The sequence below is a fragment of the Gopherus flavomarginatus genome, chromosome 4 (assembly GCF_025201925.1).
Source record: "Gopherus flavomarginatus isolate rGopFla2 chromosome 4, rGopFla2.mat.asm, whole genome shotgun sequence".
Lineage (NCBI taxonomy): Eukaryota > Metazoa > Chordata > Testudines > Testudinidae > Gopherus > Gopherus flavomarginatus.
Genome location: NC_066620.1, coordinates 186,419,462 through 186,440,894, shown reverse-complemented (window position 1 = coordinate 186,440,894; position 21,433 = coordinate 186,419,462). Strand labels below are relative to the sequence as shown.

Below are 21,433 nucleotides of genomic sequence, written 5' to 3'. Positions count from 1 at the left end.
TTAAAGAGGGTTTCTCATATAGCTGTGGAACATGAACGTTCTAAGGATGATGCCCATCCAAATACCAAGACCTGAGGTGGAGTGGACACAGCTCAGGTTGCCTCATCTTGCTGTTCCAATGGGTCAGGGGCTTGGGAAATGTTGGGACGATGATTGGTGGTTGAGATGACATGCAAAGGAGGTTGGGAAACCAGAAGGGCCCAGGATCAAGATGACCCCTTCTCTGTCCTGATAGATTTTGCATAGAACTCATGGCAGGAGCGGTAGCAGAGGGAAGGCATAATTGAGGTGGTTTGACCAAGGAAGATACAGAGCATCACACTGGGAGTTGTGACGAAGAGCTCCTCTGGAGCAATATGTGGTGCATTTTCTGTTTTCTTGAGAGGTGAAAGATCCCTGGTTGGGGTTCCCCCAAGAATGAAAATATTGGACAGTACCAAGTCATGGACCTCCCGCTCATGGTTGACTGTAAAATGTCTGCTATGGGAATTTGCAAGCAGACTTTGCTTTCCCAGAAGGTAGGTTGCTGATAGGGTGATTTGATTGCTGATGCACCAATTCCAGAGGCTGATTGCTTCTGCACACAGGGAGGTGGATCTCACTCCACCCAGCTTGCTGATGTAGAAGACAGTCTTAACGTTGTCTGACATTTATAAGGACATGCTGAGTGTAGATGAATGGAAGAAAGGACTCACATGCCTTCTGGACTGCACACAACTCCAGAATACTGATGAGCATCCTGAACTCTCAAGACATCCAGGTATCTTGTGCAGTGTGGCTGTTCATGTGGGCTCCCCAATCTCATAGGGATGCATCTGTAATAATGGTCCTGTCTGGAGAGGAAGGGTGAAAGGGTACGCCCACGCATACCTGATGAGGATTTGTCGACCACAGCAAAGGAGACATGATATTGATTACAGCCACGTCTGAAGGCAACAAAAGGTGGAGTCTTCAAAATGGGGTGATGTAGGTGCATGAGGCCATATGACCTAGGAGACACATATAGGACTTGACCTGTATTTCAGCCTTGTTTGCGAGGTGAGCTATGATTTGCTCATGGCCTGGAACCTGTCCTGGGCAGGAACTCTCTTGCAGTGACAGAATTCAAGTTTGCCTTGATGAAGTTCAAAGACTGGTGGGAGGGAGGAGAGAACAACACAACACATTTTCCCATGTTTATGCTGACTCCCAGCGAGCTGATGCATCGACTTCCTGGCGGGACTTGGTGCCAGTTGTCGAGGCAGAGGAAGATAATGGGACCACAATGTCTCACATGGGCTGCTACTACCAAAAATATCTTGGCAAAAGACTCTGGGGAGAGTCTATTCCGAAAAGCAGCAAAGAATCCTGTGGCACCTTATAGACTAACAGACGTTTTGGAGCATGAGCTTTCGTGGGTGAATACCCACTTCGTCAGATGCATGTAGTGGAAATTTCCAGAGGCAGGTATATATATACATATGCAGGCAAGCTAGAGATAATGAGGTAGTTCAATCAGGGAGGATGAGGCCCTGTTCTAGCAGTTGAGGTGTGAAAACCAAGGGAGGAGAAACTGGTTTTGTAATTGGCAAGCCATTCACAGTCTTTGTTTAATCCTGAGCTGACACCATCAGCTCAGGATTAAACAAAGACTGTGAATGGCTTGCCAATTACAAAACCAGTTTCTCCTCCCTTGGTTTTCACACCTCAACTGCTAGAACAGGGCCTCATCCTCCCTGATTGAACTACCTCATTATCTCTAGCTTGCCTGCATATGTATATATATACCTGCCCCTGGAAATTTCCACTACATGCATCTGACGAAGTGGGTATTCACCCACGAAAGCTCATGCTCCAAAACGTCTGTTAGTCTATAAGGTGCCACAGGATTCTTTGCTGCTTTTACAGATCCAGACTAACCCGGCTACCCCTCTGACACTATTCCGAAAAGGAGTCCTCTGTGCTGAAAATAGTCGGAACCCACCATGAAGCTGAGGAAGCGTCTGTGGGCAGGATAAATGTCTATGTGAAAGTAAGCGTCCTTCATAAAAAGAGCTATAAATCACATAGTTTTTCCTAAAGATGAGATTATAGCTGCCAATGTGACCATGCAAAATCTGAGCCTGTGAATGAAGTGGTTGAGATGGCGGAGGTCAAGAATTGGTCTCCAACCGCCCTTCTTTTTGGGTACCAGGAAGTAAGTCAAGTAAAACCTTCTGCCCTGGTACTGAGAAGGGATATGTTCTATTGCTCCTTGCTACAGTAAGTAGTTCACCTCTTGTTCGAGAATACTCTCATGACAGGGGTCCCTGAAGTGGGCAAAGAGGGTTTTTTTGGAGGAGGTAGGGATGCAAACTCTATCATATAGCCAGAATGGATGACATTCAGCACCTACTTGTAAGAACATAAGAATGGCCGTACCGGGTCAGACCAAAGGTCCATCTAGCCCAGTATCTATCTACCGACAGTGGCCAATGCCAGATGCCCCAGAAGGAGTGAATCTAACAGGCAATGATCAAGTGATCTCTCTCCTGCCATCTATCTCCATCCTCTGATGAACAGAGGCTAGGGACACCATTCTTTACCCTTCCTGCCTAATAGCCATTTATGGACTTAGCCACCATGAATTTATCCAGTTCTCTTTTAAACAATGTTATAGTCCCAGCCTTCACAACCTCCTCAGGTAAGGAGTTCCACAAGTTGACTGTGCGCTGTGTGAAGAAGATCTTCCTTTTATTTGTTTTAAACCTGCTACCTATTAATTTCATTTGGTGACCCCTAGTTCTTGTATTATGGGATTAAGTAAATAACTTTTCCTTATCCACTTTCTCAACATCACTCATGATTTTATATACCTCTATCATATCCCCCCTTAGTCTCCTCTTTTCCAAGCTGAAGAGGCCTAGCCTCTTTAATCTTTCCTCGTATGGGACCCTCTCCAAACCCCTAATCATTTTAGTTGCCCTTTTCTGAACCTTTTCTAGTGCTAGAATATCTTTTTTGAGGTGAGGAGACCACATCTGTACACAGTATTCGAGATGTGGGCGTACCATGGATTTATATAAGGGCAATAAGATATTCTCAGTCTTATTCTCTATCCCCTTTTTAATGATTCCTAACATCTTGTTTGCTTTTTTGACAGTCCCTGCACACTGCGTGGACATCTTCAGAGAACTATCCACGATGACGCCAAGACCTTTTTCCTGACTCGTTGTAGCTAAATTAGCCCCCATCATATTGTATGTATAGTTGGGGTTATTTTTTCCAATGTGCATTACTTTACATTTATCCATATTAAATTTCATTTGCCATTTTGTTGCCCAATCACTTAGTTTTGTGAAATCTTTTTGAAGTTCTTCACAGTCTGCTTTGGTCTTAACTATCGTGAGTAGTTTAGTATCATCTGCAAACTTTGCCACCTCACTGTTTACCCCTTTTTCCAGACATTTATGAATAAATTGAATAGGATTGGTCCTGGGACTGACCGTTGGGGAACACCACTAGTTACCCCTCTCCATTCTGAGAATTTGCCATTAATTCCTACCCTTTGTTCCCTGTCTTTTAGCCAGTTCTCAATCCATGAAAGGACCTTCCCTTTTATCCCATGACAGCTTAATTTACGTAAGAGCCTTTGGTGAAGGACCTTGTCAAAGGCTTTCCGTTGTTTTTCAACACCTGGAATGCAATAAGAGTGCTAGCCAACCCACACATGGTGGGTGGGGGTCATGAGGTGTTGGACTTAAGTGTTTCGTGACTCTTGAGTTCCCACAAAAAATAATGTGGAGACGGAGGCAGAGAATGATATGCAGAACCTGTTGCAATGGGTGAAGGGAAGCAGGACTTTTGAACCCTCGATCTCTTATGTAGTGGCTCATAGGGTCTCTGATGGAAAAACTGCTGAGCCATATGTCTAGATCTAGACCAATGAGCTGTGAAACTTCCTCTTAGGGGCAAGCGTGTATATACCAAGCAAGTGGAGGGTAGCCCTAGAATCCTTCATGGCATGGAGGGAGTCATCTGTCTTCTGGTTGAAAAGGTGTGATTCATCAAAGGGGAGGTCCTTGATGGTATTCTGGACCTCCTTATGCAACCCCATGGAGGCATGATTCCCTGTGGACAATGGCAGTAGCTACAGCTCTAGAGGAAATAGCAGCAGCATCAATTACAGATTGGAGAGTGGTCCTGGCTATGAGTTTGCCTTTGTCTATCAGAAAACGAGCTCAGTCCTGCTGTGGAAGGCTGTCAATAAACTCCTCAAACTTGGCGTAGATCAGGAAATTGTATTTAACTATTAGCGCCTGGTAATGGGCTATCCTGAAAGGGAGGCTGGATAATGAGAAGACTTTTCTTTCCAGCAGATCCAGGCGTTTGCCCTCTATCAGCAAAAGTAGACCAAAGATGTTACTCTCTAGCGCTTTCAGAAGTGGACCTGACCACCAGTGTGTTGGGAGTGGGGTGAGGGGAAAAAAAACAAAACAAAAAACAAAAAAAACCACAGATGTGTGCATACTCCAGGCACAGTTGCCAGCATTTTTCCCTTAGTGGTATCCATCAGATCGGCTCTAGAGCCCCTGAGTACCGCCTGCTCATAGCGCCGGTATAAGGGGCCTTACCAACCCCACATCCCTTCAGTATCTTCTTACCAACCACTCTGAGAGAAGGGACACTGGGTAGGCCTTGGAATGGATATATGCAACATATCTCAAAGAACAGTTGCAGAAAGGTTAATAACCATTTTTTCTTCAAGCGCATGCACATGTCCATTCCGATGCAGGTGACTCTCAAGCAGTTGCACAGCACGTGGGCTTGGAGTTCAAGGACAAGCTGACTGCAACACCGTGCGGCCAAAGTAGGCCTCATCTCTGGCTTGTTGGGTAATGGCATAGTTTAACGAGTACATGTGCATGGAGGACCAGGATGCTGTCCTGCAGATATCCTAAATAGGAAGTTGAGCAAGGAGAGCAGCCTAAGAGGCTTGAGATCTTGTGGAGTGAGCAGTCAGGTTAGGTGGAAGAGGGACTCCCACAAGGTTGTAACAAGCCCAAATACATAAAGTGATTCAGGACAAAATCCTCTGAGCAGAGATGGGGAGCTCCTTCATTCTCTCAGCTATTGCTATGAATAGCTGAGTCGATTTGCTGAATGGTTTGGTCCTCAGGGCCCGTCTAACATCTGTAAAGAGTGCAGGTATTGTTTTTCCCTATCTGCATTAAGCTTACGATAGAATACTGGTAGAAACACTGAATGGTTGCAGTGGAACTGTGAAACCACTTTTGGGAAGAACTTTGGATGCGAGTGTAGCTGACTTTATCTTTGAAGAAGATTGTATATAGGGGTTCCAAGATGAGGGCTCGGATCTCCAAAACTCTTCTGGGCAAAGCGCTGGGCACTGAAGAGGCCACCTTCTGAAGAAGTGCAACAGTGAGCATGTTCCTAGCGGCTTGAAGGGCAGGCCCGTCAGCTTTGACGGGACAAGATTTAAGTACCAAGTACGGATTGGTTCCTTTATCTGAGAGAACACCCTCTCCAGGCCTTTGAGGAAACAAATTACCACTTTGTGCAAAATAATCAACCTGGCCACCAGGTGGACCTTGATTGAAGAAAGGGCCAGACCTTGTTTCAAGAGTAGAAGGTACTCCAAAACAAGCTGCAATAAGCACTGGATAGGCAGAACCCCACATCCGGAAGACCAGATGGAGAATCATTTCCAATTTGTCAGGTAAATTTCCCTGGTGGAGAGTTTTCTATTGTCTAGTAGGACTCTACTCTGCGCAAGCTTGCTCTTCAGGATTCAGCCATGAAGGTTCCAGGCTGTCAGATGAAGAGAGCTGAGGTTCAGGTGCTGCAGTTGACCATGATCCTGGATGGTCAGGTCCAGATTCAGTGGGAGTCGGATGTGGGGGTCCAATGAAAGGCTGAAGAGAGGGGTGAACAAGTGTTGTCTGGGCCACGCTGGGGCTATAAGAATGACCCGTGCTTGGTCCTGCGTGATCTTCAACAGAACCTTGTGAATTAGTGGAATGGGGAGAAGATGTAGTATACGTAAGTTGTCTATGTCAACAGGAAGATGTCTGTAAGAGACCTATGGCTGTGGCCACTCAGGGAGAAAAACTGATGGCATTTCCTGTTGTCACGGGTACCAATCAGGTCTATAAGGGGAGTCCTCCATCTCTGGAAGATGTCTTTCGTGATGTCCGGACTAAGGGACCACCCATGTGAGTGGAGAAGGATCTGTTGAGGTGATCCACGAGCTATTCTGTTGAATTTATATGCATGGAGGATGTCTAAGAGTTTGTGGTGGGAGTCCAGGATCTCCTCAAAAGGAATCTGAAGCTCTTCAGCAACTCTGTGGAGAAAGTCCTGGAACTGCCTGAAGTCATCGGGGAGCTGAAGGGGAAAGGGATACAGGAATCACTGCTTCATCCACAGCGTAATATTCCTCCTCTTCTGTTGGATTCAGGGGCAGATCTGACTCCCTGGAAGATCAGATTAACTCTTCAAGGGAGTACTGGTCCCAAGGCCCCCCAGTATGGCCATTAGGAAGGTTGATAAGTGGTCAGAGGGGCACCTATGGCATGGGGTACCAGCAGCTTTCCTGTGCCTCTGCAATTTAGGATATCCTAAGTCCACATGGGTCAAGCTGATGGGCTTGCTTACAGCTGAATCCAACTTGTCTGAAGTGGATTTCCAGGAAGACTTAGGCCTGGTCTACACTATGTGTTTAAACCAAATTTAGCAGCGTTAAACCGAATTAACCTGCACACGTCCACACAACGAAGCCCTTTATATCAATATAAAGGGCTCTTAAAACCGATATCTGTACTCCTCCCCGATGAGGGGAGTAGCGCTGAAATCGGTATTGCCGTCGGATTAGGGTTAGTGTGGCCGCAATTCGACGGTATTGGCCTCCGGGCGCTATCTCACAGTGCACCACTGTGACTACTCTGGAAAGCAATCTGAACTCAGATGCACTGGCCAAGTAGACAGGAAAAGCCCGCAAACTTTTGAATTGCATTTCTTGTTTGCCCAGCATGGAGCTCTGATCAGCACGAGTGGCAATGCAGTGCCAAATCCAAAAAGAGCTCCAGCATGGACCATACAGGAGATACTGGATCTGATCGCTGTATGGGGAAACAAATCTGTTCTATTAGAGCTCCGTTACAGAAGACAAAGCATTTGAAAAAATCTCCAGGCTATAATAGACAGAGGCCACAGCGGGGACTCAGCACAGTGCTGCGTGACAAGCGTAATGGAAAGCCAAAGAATCAAATGAACGCTCATGGAGGGAGGGAGGGAGGGAGGGGGGACTGAGGACTCCAGCTACCCCACAGTCCCCACATCTCCGAAAAGGATTTGCATTCTTGGCTGAGCTCCCAATGCCTGAAAGGTCAAAAACATTTTCCCAGCTGTTTCAAGGTATATGTCGTCAATTTACACCCCCCGCCCCGAAAGAAAAGGGAAAAAAATTGTTTCTCGTCTTTTTTCAATGTCACCCTATGTCTCCTGCATGCTGCTGGTAGACGGGGTGCTGCAGCGCTGAACAGCAGCATCCCCTCCCCTCCCTTGTGGCAGACGGTGCAAAATGACTGATATCCGTCCTCATCATCAGCCCATGAGTGCTGGCTGGCCTCGGTGAGGTTGGCCGGGGGCGCCTGGGCAAAAATGGGAATGACTCCCTGTTATTCCTGGCAGATGGTACAGAAGGATTGAAAACCGTCCTCATCATAGTCACTGGCGGCTGAGCGCCTCCCCGGTCACCACTTCCATGTCTAATGAAGATTCTGTACTGCCTGGACTATCATAGCAGTGGGAGGCTGCCTCCTCCTCATTTTATCTCACTAAAAAGTCAGTGTTTCTTATTCCTGCATTCTTTATTACTTCATCACACAAAATGGGGGGGGGGGGTAAACTGCCATGGTAGCCTAGGAGGGGTGTGGGAGGAAGGAAGAAATGGGTGGAGTTGTTGCAGGAGCACACCCTAGAATGGCATGCAGCTCATCATTCCTGCAGGATATCTGGGGCTCTAACCCAGCGCGGCTGTGCTCTCTGGTTCTCTAGTAGACTTGCTTCATATTTTAGGCAGGACTGACTCTAATTTTAGACAAAACATAAAGAAGGGAATGACTTGGGGAGTAATTCACAGTTTTGTCCATGCGCTCCCGGCCGACCTCAGCGAGGCCAGCCAGGAGCACCCATGACAGCAGCAGATGGTACAAAAGGATTGATAACCATCATCGTCAATTTCCAATTGCAGACGGTACAAAATGATTGATAACCGTCATCACCAATTTCCAATTGCAGACGGTGGTATAGGGCTGGTAACTGTCTCTGCTACCTGGCAAAGGCAAATGAATGCTGCTGTGTAGCACGGCAGTACCAAATCTGTCAACAGCATCCAGTACACGTACGGTGACAGTGACAAAAGGCTACACGGGCTCCATGGTTGCCATACTATGGCGTCTGCCAGGGCAATCCAGGGAAAAAGGGCACAAAATGATTGCCTGCCGTTGCTTTCATGGAGGAAGGATTGAGTGACGACATTTACCCAGAATCACCGGCGACACTTTTTGCCCCATCATGCATTGGAAGTTCAACCCAGAACTCCAATGGGCGGAGGAGACTGCAGGAACTATGGGATAGCTATGGGACAGCTACCCACAGTGCAACAGTCCGGAAATCGATGCTAGCCTCGGTACATGGGCGCATACTGCTGAATTACTGTGCTTAGTGTTGCCACGTGCACTTGACTTTATACAATCTGTTTTAAAAAACCGGTTTCTATAACATTGAAATAATCCCGTAGTGTAGACATACCCTTAGTCTCATGCTTATGGGAGTGCTTCCTGGCTTCCTGAGAAGACCCCACTGTTGGGGTAGATCCTTCTACACCAGAGTCTAACTTCACAGCAGGAGGCGCACTCCTTGCTGAATCAAGCTGATGTGCTTGCGGGGAGTCCCCAGACTGGATCCAATTGAGACCTCATGGCTTTCTCCACTGTGTATTTGTGGAGATAAACTTCACGCCTTTCTTGGGTACAGCTGGGGAATGACTGGCAGATATCGCACCTTGCCACAATATGGGCTTCCCCAAAGCAGTACAGACAGTGCTGGTGGTCGTCGCTCACTGAGAAGGATCATGGACAGGAAGCACAGGGTTTGAAGCCCAGAGTCCTAAGCACAGCCCAGTACGCAAACAGGGTATGGGGGGAGGGAGGTTCCCTATGGAAGTCTAATCTAACACTAATAGGTCTATAAAATACTAACCTGTAAAAACTATTAAAACTGTTATAACTATTTGCAAAATAGACAATTCTTATTTTATACAATGAAGCCGAAGTTGTGGACATGTAGGTTCCAACCTGGACCATGTGGTAGTGAGAAGGAACTGGAGAAGCGGTCAGTACACCCACTCTTCATTCTCTCAGGCAGAGTCACAAAGTGAGCCGGGGCACATGTGTGGACCAACGGACACTACTTTCAAATGTTTTGGCTCCAGATGCACGGTGCACATGCATAACCCCCAGTGGAATACAACAGGGACTACCATCCAAAGAAGAAATAGTGTTATGTTACTGGATTACAAGAGAATCCCTAAAAAAGTAGACCTGACTTGACTTATTGTCACCAATCAGTTTACAAGAATACACTTAAACAAGGAGGAAGAACAAATCAATAGAGGAAGAGCAAATACATTCTCTTGCAATAAAATAAATAAAATGATGGAGCTGTCAGAAAAGTGATATTGACATCATCAGAGCTGAGGAAGGACAAAGATAAATAGTGAAAGGAATACAATAACAAGGGAAATAAGAGTTATCCAAGAATTGTTCTTTCCGGGTTTAAGTTCCTCTACACAAGCCTGGTATCCATGAAGAATATTATATATTAAAAAGAAGGGGTAGAATCTGCACGCTTCTATTCAACAAACCTGAGAGCCTCGCACAATGGAAAGCCATGTGTGTCTTGGGATAATGAAGTTACAGAATGTTTACAGGAAAAAGTAAAGCAAACTGTATCCTCAGAAGTCTTGGATGCAAACAGATAAGCAGGCTGAATATTTTTGTTTAGAAGGCAAATGAAAAGTTATATATTTCACAGAAATTTCAATTTTCATTATTTTAGTTTACTAGATACAAACATTGTTTCTAACTAGAATTAAGCAAGCAAATAACTTCTTGCCAACATGAACTTGCGTCTATTTTCTTGGCGCGCTCTATCTCTCTAATGTTCATAACATTAACGTTTCTTGATTTTGGCTTGTTAAACATTTTGATGCAACAAACTCTCTCCCAACAAGATGACTGACTGGAATGGAGGCTTGAAATAGAGCAACTAGTTTGCTAAATGTTTTATGTTTTGATTCCAAGTCACCAGCCAGAACTATTTTATACCATGCTAGTATAGCTTGCTGTATTTACCAAATATTTTAAAATTTAAAAGTACTTTAAAAAAATTCCTAAATTTGTTGGAATCACAAGATACGTATTGGACTCAGAGTCTAAAGCATATTCAGGATTAATCTCATTTCCAGTGGGATGTGACACCTGAAGTCCTAGAAGTACCAAACCTAGATGTCTTCTGCACAAATTTTCCAATTTAGTTTGAAGACATCTGGGCCTGTCCTCTTCAGGTCTTTGTACCCAGTTTGGGAGTATTTTCCCAATCCTTTCTATCAGCATTTGGGTATCTAGAAAAATAGCTGAAACCACTTTTTAAACACTTCAATATGTGAGCATCCTAATTTTGGAAACAATGACACCTCAAAACATCTTTAAATTGAGATTAGTCCATTCCACTGAATAAGCCAACATCAGTATTGATACCAAAACCATATTAGCAGTTAAGTGCACACCCACCATTTCAACACCTAAAAGCGATTTCTCACCAATCGGATGCCTCATATCACAGAATTTTCACACCACAAAATGGTTTGTCTAAGTATCTTACAGTTACCATCACCAGCTCACCTCCACCACTGCAACAATAACAGTAACTTTGTTTAGACAAGGTTCAACCACGTGTTGGTGTTTCAGTCATGTCATCTAAATCTACTCTGAGGAGAGCTGGATGACATTCTGGTTAGAACACAGGTAGTTGCCTGGATTTCATGTGTAACGGTACAGTTATAGCAGTAGTTTGGGTTTTCTGAACCTTTTCACAGTACCTGCTTCACTCCTCAGATATTTTAAGGTTACCATTGTACCCTCCCGACATCCAATTAATCCAATACAATTCATCATCCAATAAGATGAAAGATGGAAACTCCCACTCCTTCAGCATTAATTAATGCTGCCACGTAATCAATTACAGCTTTACCTCCCTACCCCCTAAAGGAATAAATTGTATCCATGACACTTTAAGCCTTGGCAGGCTCAGGCAGCAAAAAGGGTGATTTCTGGAATGAAACATCCACGTCTCTCACATAACACTGAAGAATTCTAGGTTGGTTCATGTAGAAACTATGTAAATAATTTTTAAATGGGGCAAGAGCAGAAGGCCATTAACTAAACTATCATTAATCAGCTAATTTTATCATTTAGTACATTGCTATAGTAATAAGAAGAGCCGAAGAGCCAAACTGTTAAATCTTCTCTTCCTCTTTAAGACACATACTGTTAGGGACTGAAGGGATTTCTAGGTTCTAAGGGTAGAACTGGCAAATCTGGATGTCTGCTGGGATGATTTATTGCCATCTCAAGCAGAATAAAACCAAACTAACTGTTAATCCTGAGCCAGCCACAGGGAACATGAACCTGCTATCTCTTCTGGCTATTAACTGTGTTGCTAGAGAAGGCAAGGTTACGTTAACAATTTCCAAGAATAAAGGAAAGAAAGCATTAATTACTAAAGCATCTCCCTTTGTTTTCTTTTGCAAAAGTCTGGCAGATTCCTGCTTAGGCTTTTTGTACATAATCAACTTCAGGTTTCTTGAAAACAGAAAGGTCTCATTCATAACTCTTTGATCCAAGAACCACTCATAAACTACTAGTTACATGGCTCAATCTGTTTCTGTCATTGTGTTTTTCATCCCTGCATGTTACATTGCAACCAGGAAGGTGTCAACAGACAATCTCCAATTGCTGATATAACACAAGAGATGTCTCTGTTCCTCTTCAGCACTGAATTAGTAAATCGCTATCTTGCAACCTGCCTGTATGATTGCTTATTTCCTGAGACTTCAGATTGCTAATAATCTAGTACATTTAGGACAATGAAAGTTTGTGCATATGTATCATGCGCGTATACACATACACTCCCCATCACACAAGAAAATATTTATTCTTAGAGGTAAATGACTGATAGAGCAAAAGATCCTCCACTATTGTCAGAGAACACCGACAAGCAACAACATATAAAGTATATGGAGTCATATCATGGCATCAGCTACTGCCTCAAGATGGTTGCTTCAGAAACTGAGAAAAGCTTAGAAAGAAAACACTCTTCACTTAAATCCATGCAAGGCCACATGACTAAAAAGAACGGAGATCCCTGAATGATAGAATCATAGGGTTAGAAGGGACTGCAAGTGTCATCTAGTCTAACCCCCTGCCAAAATTCAGGACTTTTTGGATCCCTTCCAGTTTCTCTACATCCTTTCTATACATCGGTGTCCAAAACTGGACACACTACTCCAGCTGAGCCCTAACCAGCACTAAATAAAGCAGTACTATCATCTCCCATGACCTGTACGCTATGCCTCTATTAATGCAACCTAAAATTGCATTTGTTTTTAGTTTTTTGCAAGAGAATTGCATTGCTGGCTCATTTTGAGGTTGTGATCTATCACAACTCCCCGATCCTTCCCAGCAGGGCTGCTGCCAAGCCAGTTTCCCCCGATTCTTTATTTGTTTTGGTTTTTCTTCGCTAAGTGTAGCACCTCATATTTGTCTTTGCTGAATTTCATTTTGTTGTCTGCAACCCAGTTCTCCAATTTATTGAGAGCCCTCTTAATTTTACCTCTGTCCTCCAAAGCACTGGCAACTCCCCCTAGCTTTGTGTATTCTGCAAACTTGATCTATATGCTCTCTAGACTTGGATGTAGGTAATTAATAAAGATGTTAAATAACACTGGACTCAGAACAGGTCCCTGTGGAACCCCACTTGAGACCTCCCCCCAATCCGACATCATTCCATTAATAGTTACTCTTTGATTGTGGTTGTTCAATCAATTATGTATCCACTTAATGATAGTTCTGTCGATTCCGCACTTCTTAGGAGACTTAGCAGAATGTCATGTGGGACTGTGTCAAAAGCCTTGCTGAAGTCCAGGTATATTATGTCCACCACCATATTCCCCCTATCCACCAAATCAGCTACCCTGTTAAAGAAGGAAATCAAGCTGGTTTGGCATGATTCGTTCTTGGTAAATCCATGCTGGCTGCTAGTGAGTACCCCTTCAGCCTTCAGGTATTCGCAAATTCAATGTTTTATACATTGCTCTAGTGCAGTAGCTTTCCAGGTATCATTCTCCAGCTCCTCCTTTTTAAAGACAGGCACTACATTATCCCTTCACCAGGCTTCCAAGGCCTCTCCTGTCATCCGCGAGTTTGCAAATATTATTGAATATTATTATTAGAAAAAAGTACTTGCAACTTGCATATTTAATAAAGACAAGCATATCTGACAGCTAAATTTTCTGGGAGATGGTTCATTTTTACGAATAGCTAGAAATTGAGATCATAATCAAATTTTACACAAAGATACATTAACCCTAAGAAGCATTTATTCTTTCAAAACAGCAATATTGATTGTAAAAGATATACTGGATAACCTAAAAAGTGACCCACAATGTACCTTTTCACTGTATATTTACAGTGGCCTTGCAAAATTCTACTTGCTCATTTACCCAAGAACAAAAAAAGAATGAAACAACATGTATTTTACTTTCCTATTAGCAAAATCAAGGGCAAATGGTAAGATTTTGTGGTTGGATTGTTAAATTCTCATGGCAATTCTGCAAGGCTGCCATAAAAAAATAGAGCCATCTAATTCAAGATGCTGCATGAGGAATCTAACTAATTCCAAACTATAAATATATAACAACATTGGTTGCTAATACAAAACAAACTAATACATGCATAAAATACTATAAACAAATACTTACTGTACCATGGGAAATTGTAAGGAAACCATTTTTAACTGAGCATTTCCTTTTCTGCCATACTTTTCTGATTCTGGTTTTAAAAAAAAGACAAAGTGACTCAAGTTTATTTATAATTAGTATTAAAATTACATAGGCTCACAGGACTGCAGTTTTTTTCCACCAATTGTCTGATACATACCCATCACTTTTCTTATATAGGCTACCATTTCTTTCAGTGCCATGCTCTTTGTTTCCTTGAGGCTGATGTAAACTGTAAGCTGTACTCTGACGGATCTGAGAATCCTAAAGGATAGGAAAAAAAGCACAAAGTTTGCTAATCCAAGACAGTCCAAATGAAGTAAATATTTTTGCCCAAATTAGAGAATAGCGTGAGCGGGTTTGTTTTTCCTGCCAGATGGAACAAAAGGAATTTAAAAAGCAGCCGGTATCATTACCCACTTCTGCTACAGCACAGAAAGGATTCCACTGAAAAAAGAATGCAGCCTTAGTCTCAGGCTTCAGCTGCATTAACTTTTCAGTGGATTCCCCACCAGACTGGTAAGGGAATAGCATGTGTTGCACAACCCCAGGCTTTCAATGTGCACATTCCCACCTCCTTAGATAGCTCTCTGCAGGTGACTTCTTACTTATGTTTTATTTGGCTTCACCACCACCACTTAGGTTCCTTTTAACCTAAATCATAAACAACAGGCTTTCCAATCTGTGCAAAAATTCCTATGTGTAAACCATCAAAGAACACTTATCTGTAGTCCCAACTGCACTTTCTCATGGAAAAGCTCATAAGAGAAAAAAGGTTCCTTCATGGAGTCTGTTCCACATTGCCCAGTTTGGGTGCCTAGATGGCACAAATCCATGGAAACCTTGACATTCCACTGGAAACATGCTTCAAGAGCTTCCCCCACACCCACTACTGCTAGAGCTCAGAAGGGACTCCACTGGGGGCATGACCCTTTCACGAATCAGGAACATTAAAAAGCACAACCTGCATGATTCCAAAGGGGCAATGCTTTCTACAAGTTCCTCAGTTTCAGTAGCACCAGGGCATGTATCCCAATTAGTAGAAATATGCAAAAGTGATTCTTAAATCTTGTTTCAACCAAACCACAGTGAATTTTTAGTTGATTCTGGACCTTCAGCTCTGAACAAAGTAGAATCCTGGCAATGACAGCAAGGATCATACCTTTTTTTACTCCCCTTTGGAAAAAATATGCAACGAGGTTGGCTCATGCCATATCAACAATATTCCGACAGCATGGATTTGCCTATCCATAAAAAAAAAAGCTCTCCTGTCTACCATTACAGTAAGCAATACACATCCAGCTATACATGGTGGAGGATTAAAGCATAGGAGGAAAAATGGAGAAATGAAGCTCAGCTAAATAAATCTCTGAGAATACCTAAGTATAAACCTGTTAAAAAGAATAAACTGAACATCTAAGAAATAAGCCTGTTAATTTAATAAACCCCTCATTTACCAAAGAGGTGACATAGCATGTCTCAAATGTATATACATTAAATACAGTGCTCCAAAGATTATGAATTTAGGAGGAGATCATTGTTTTATTTTTATTTTTTTAATTAGGATCATTTTTGTATAGATGTGTTTATGCCAGACTATTTTATGCAGAACTATTTGTCTGGGTATATCTAACAGCCATGCATAAAAGTGGAGCAGGGTTATGGGCTTTTTCCTCCTCCATAATTTTTTTCCCCACTAGTAATCAAAGACTAGTGTACAAAGGTGTATCTAGCTACTCAGGTATCCTAGCTGCCAAATGACGGCAAGCATGTGTCTGTCCCGTGTGTCTCTGAGCTATCTGAGCTGTACCTTAGACATTGGCTCTTCAGTCTTGCACTGTTTTTTTGATACTTGGCCAGGAACAAATACGTCAAGTCACAAACTTATCAGCATTTTTTTTTTTAAGATCTCGTGTAGTTTAAAAATAATAATCCAAAGTCATCCGCACACTGCTATTTATCTTTAGCTGTTTAACACTGAACATGCCATAACGCGCTCTTAGTGGTAGCATTAATATATTCCATGCTATTTCTCTTAGGAACTAAGAATCTATTATTTAAGTGTTATCTTTGTACTCAACTACTGTATATAAAAAGAGAAAACCACTGACTTTAACCAACTCTGTGGGCAGTTCAACATTCTCTGCCTTGCTCAGGACTCATTGTTCCTCCTACCTGTCTTGCAACTTCCCTCCCATGGCTCTGCCCTGTCCTGGGTGCGGAAATGCTACTCTGAAAAGTTTAGAGGCACTGAAGGAGTTTAGTTTCAGCATTGTAGAGCTTTAGCTCTTCCAGAAGCTCCCAGCTGTCCAACCTCCCCTTCCCTCGATTATCTTAAGGTTTCAGATGACCTCCAAGGCCAACAGGTAAGTATTTTGCTGCTTCTTTTTGTGGAGTACTGTCTATTCCTTTCATCTGTTTACACCCAGTTTCATGTTTTGCCAAATCAGGAACCCAATAACACAACTTTACTGTTTTCCTCAGCCAAAGAAGAAGCCACTTTAGATCATGTATATTTCTACACATGCATTAGTACTAACACACTATTTTAAAAACATAAGGAAAGTAAGACTAGGAGATGGGACACAGAGCTTGTTAAAATGTGGTCCAAGTCAATAGGGCCCAAAATTGTTACCATCTGATGGTTGTTCAGAGGCCTGTGACAACTAAGTTCATGGTCTCAGTCTAGTTTCTACTGGACTAGATTCCATATGACAAATCACCAATATAATTAGCATCTTTCTGGCCAGTCTCAGCATGCTTTCTCCATATGCAGAGCCCCTTCTCTTTTAGCTTTGCTTTGCATATTCAGATGTACAGGGGTACAGATCACAGATGGCACTGCAGGACCAGACCCAGTGACTTCATCAGAAGAGCACGATGCACACCACCACTGGGAGGAAATGGGGAGTTCACTAGAGGATACAAGCCAAATATAAAAAGGGGATATTGTCTTTTTTAAACATGGCTTTTATCACAAAAAAGATCAGGACCTTCAAAAGCATGCATGACTCTGAAATTGTACCTTGTCCCCTTCAGCTCTGAAGACCAGACATGTGCAGAAATAAGTGAGTCATTTTATAACCACATATTTACAGTGAGTCACTTCTCTGACCATAACCACACTTTAGAGGAAGTAATTTATAGTGTTACAAAGACTTTCTTCTAAACCAAGCTGAACAGCATAGCAAACAAGTGACAAGCATTTTATTTGCAAATGGAACAGTAAAAACATTGTCCTGTAGGAGTGTTCTGTGCCAACGGGAGAAACATGCTAGGATAATCCCATCTTCAATTTAAGAAGTCTAACTGTCTGAATGCAATACCACCAGAAAATAATTTGTATAATAAAATGGTGGAGGACACAAATTACAACTAGCCTGCTATGTATCTTTAGTGCAGAGTTTTATTTTTAATTTATAACTATATTTCTAGAGACTTGAGAAGGGATTATTTTTATAAACACAAAGCAATGCTGTGTTAACATGAAAGAGATGATTAACTGCATTTATATTATCAATCATCTCCATATACCAAAAAAGCCCAAGAAAGGTCACTGTTATCTCAAGCAACTGACCGTCTACAGCTGTGACTGACAGTGGGGTTTCAGCTAGTTACGTCCATATATACACATTGCTTGTGAGTCAAACATGTCAGTCAATTTAGACTCTTCCATTCACTTCTGACTACAACACAAAGCTCTGCTCCTCTCTTCCTGTGTTTTCTAGCATCACTCCAACTGGAGCCTTTGAGAGTTCATACCCTCTCTTCTATAATTCTTTCTATTCTCCAAAGAATCCCTCAAGCTTCCCTGTCTGCAGGAACCTCTTACAGCCAGCCCTTCTGAATTCACATATGGCACAGCTACCATAATCAATGGAGATTAAAAATTTATCCTACCTAGCACTGGCCTAGATAGGCCAGATTCCAGGAGAACTAGAGAGGGGTCTTTAGCTTACTGAACTCAATATTAGAGTTACCTTCAAACCTAACTTTTTAAGAACTGAATGAATATAAAGTAATAAATTCATAGATTCCAAGGCCAGAAGGGACCATTGTGACCATCTAGTCTGACCTCCTCTATAACAGAGAGAACTTCCCCAAAATAATTCCTAGAACACTTTTAGAAAAAACACCCAATCTTGATTTTAAAATTGTCAATGATGGAAAATCCACCACAAGCCTTAGTAAATTGTTCCAGTGGTTACTTTCACCATTAAGAATTTACACCTTATTTCCCATCTGAATTTGTCTATTCCACTTGCAGCCATTGGATCATACAAAATCTCTCTCTGCTATACCGAAGAGCCCATTCTTAAACATTTATTCCCTTTGCAGATACTTTATGGTCTGTAATCAAGTTATCCCCTTAACCCTCTCTATGTTATGCTAAATAGATTGAGCTCCTTGTGTCTATAAGGCAAGTTTTCTAATCCTTCAATCATTCTCATGGCTCTTCTCTGAACCCTCTCCCATTTATCAACATCCTTCCTGAATTGTGTGCACCAGAACTGGACAAAGTATTTCAGCAATAGTTACATCGGTGCCAAAATGTAGAGGTAAAGTAACCTCTCTACTCCTACTCAAGATTCCTGTTTATGCATCCCAGGATTGCATTAATTCTTTTGGCCAAAGCATCACGCTGGGAGCTCATGTTCAGCTGATTAAACACTAGGACCCCCAAATTTTTTCCAGTCACTGCTTCCTAGGATAGAGTCTCCCATCCTGTAAGTATGGCCTACATTCTTTTTTCCTAAATGTATACAATTAGCCATATTAAAACACAACACAAGAACTAGAAGTCATCAAATGAAATTAATAGGCAGCAGGTTTAAAACAAACAAAAGGAAGGATTTCTTCACACAACGCACAGACAACCTGCGGAACTCTTTGCCAGAGGATGTTGTAAAGGCCATAAAAGGGTTCAAAAAAAGAACTAGATAAATTCATGGAGGATAGGTCCATCAATGGCTATTAGCCAGGATGGCCAGAAATGGTGACCCTACCCTCGGTTTGCCAGAAGCGAGGAATGGGTGACAGGAGATGGATCACTTGATGATTACCTGATCTGTTCATTCCCTATGAAGCACCTGGCATAAGCCACTGTTGGAAGACAGGATACTGGGCTAGATGGACCTTTGGTCTGACCCAGTATGGCCGTTCTTATGTTCTTCTGTATGTTCTTATATATTGTGTGCTTGCACCCAGTTCACCAAACAATCCAAATGGCTCTGTATCATCTATCTGTCCTCTTCATTATTTACTGTTCCCTCACTTTTTGTGTCATAGGCAAAATTTATCATTGATGATTTTCTGTTTCTTTCCAGGTCGCTGATAAAGATGTTGAGTAGAGAGGGACAAGCACTGAAACCTTTGGGACCTCATTGGAAACACACTCACTTGATTATTCCCCATGTACAACTACATTTTGAGACTTATCAGTTAGCCTTACTGATCTAATGTGTTCCATGTTAGTTTTATATCAGTCTAGTAAATGAATTACTGGTTTCCACTCACTAAAATCCTATAGCTATGTTGTAGTCTTGTTGCTTGCTAGTTTTACTGTTAACCCTTTATAAGCAGAAGAGTCAACAAGGTCAAGAGAAACCAAGACATCATTGCACCTCAGGGTTAATATCTGAACTTATATGTATTCTACAATTTGAAAACACATTTAACATTTTAAAAAAATAAAACTACCAAGCAAAGTAAACACACACAAGCGGAATTCATTTTCAATGACTAATTGAAAGGAAGCTGTGCTGCAACCAAGTTTGGGGAAGTTGCATGTAAGGGAAAATGATGCACACAGTCACAACAACAGATGTTCACCGTGAATGTACGCAAAAACATAATAGGGACAATATACAACATTTCCATTAGTTCATTCATGAAATGGGTTAAACACACACACACACACCCCTCTTATGTAGACCAAATCAAGCAACCGGATTTGATTTCCAACAAAAAGAAAGAATAGTCAGTTTTGAAATCTGATTTGCACTAATACATTTTCTTTCCCCGTTAAAAACCGAATATATTTTTGTGCAATTCAAAGAACACAAAGGAAAATGGAAACACCTTTTGCATACAGACAAAACAAAAAATTTTCAAGGAAAAATCCAGTTTCTTGAAATCCATATGGAAATAATGCAACGTACTATTTATAAAAAACACTGAAACACTTACTCTCCTAGACTTCGGTCACAAAAGGTAAATGCATTTTAGGAGGGAAAAAAAAAATCAGTTACAGTACAAGAAATTACATTGTAATGAATTAGACTGAACAACAGTTTGTTGTTACTATCAAAACTGACTCGTTTTCCATTGCTTAATGTTTTTCAAATAATTATATTACTTTTAATATCCTGCAGGAAAGTGGGCATGTCTATGCATAACACAGATTAGCAAAATAAAAAAATCATGCATTGTGAAATTAGCAGAACATTTTGTTTTAAAGCTATTTTTTCATGTGTACTTTTAACCTGACAAAATACTTAACAACATAGTCCCAAAAAAATTGTGGTATCACTGCCTTATTACTACTTCTAAGAACATACAAGTTTGTATTTCTTTTTTTCAGTTTATAACAGTGTACTCATCACATGCACTGGGAACATTAATACAAATACTAACAAGCACAAAAAGACACCAACTCAGAGAAACCACCTCCTGAATAGCAAATAGCAAATTCCAGAGCCAAGGTACTCTCCGTCTACACTAACAGACTACTTGCCCCCAGCTCCCGAGAACTTAAATCTGAGGACTGTTAGCAAGCGTCCTCCAGTAAGTCACAAATATCAGGCTAGTATAGGGATCTAAACCATGTGGAATTTTATACATTAAGGTTAACATCTGAAACTGAGCCTCGAAACAAACTGGTATTATCTATGGCAGGGGTTCTCAAACTGGGGGTCATGAGGTTATTACATGGGGGGTCGTGAGCTGTCAGCCTCCACCCCAAACCTCACTTTGCCTCCAGCATTTATAATGGTGTTAAATATAAAAAAAGTGTTTTTAATTTATAAGAGGGGTCGCACTAGGAGGCTTGCTGTGTGAAAGGGGTCACAAGCACAATAGTTTGAGAACCACTGGTCTATGGAACAGAGGTATAATGGGCACGACCCAGGTAGAACAGACACCATACAGTAAAGGAAGCAGATATATTACATATTAGCTGAGGTTTTCAAAAAGTGGTCTTAAAGAACAGCACAAAGTATAACACACAGTGATGGATTTGGAAATAAAAATAGCTATGCTTGACTCGTGAGGAAGGCTGTTCAGACTAATGATGAAAAAAAGCAATCAGCTACTACTGCCACCTTGGAGCCC

The 21,433-nt window shown here is 42.0% G+C and overlaps 1 protein-coding gene across 2 annotated transcripts in view; it reads right to left on the bottom strand.

Moving 5' to 3' along the window:
• ASAP2 (ArfGAP with SH3 domain, ankyrin repeat and PH domain 2) overlaps positions 1 to 21,433 on the bottom strand; it is a 191,293-nt gene that overhangs the window by 79,991 nt on the left and 89,869 nt on the right. For both annotated transcript variants that reach the window (XM_050950703.1, XM_050950705.1), the window contains exons 10-11: positions 14,262 to 14,365; positions 14,084 to 14,153 (exon numbers count right to left, since the gene is read on the bottom strand). In XM_050950703.1, the coding sequence (XP_050806660.1) occupies positions 14,084 to 14,153; positions 14,262 to 14,365 (174 nt within the window). The remainder of the gene's footprint in view (positions 1 to 14,083; positions 14,154 to 14,261; positions 14,366 to 21,433) is intronic.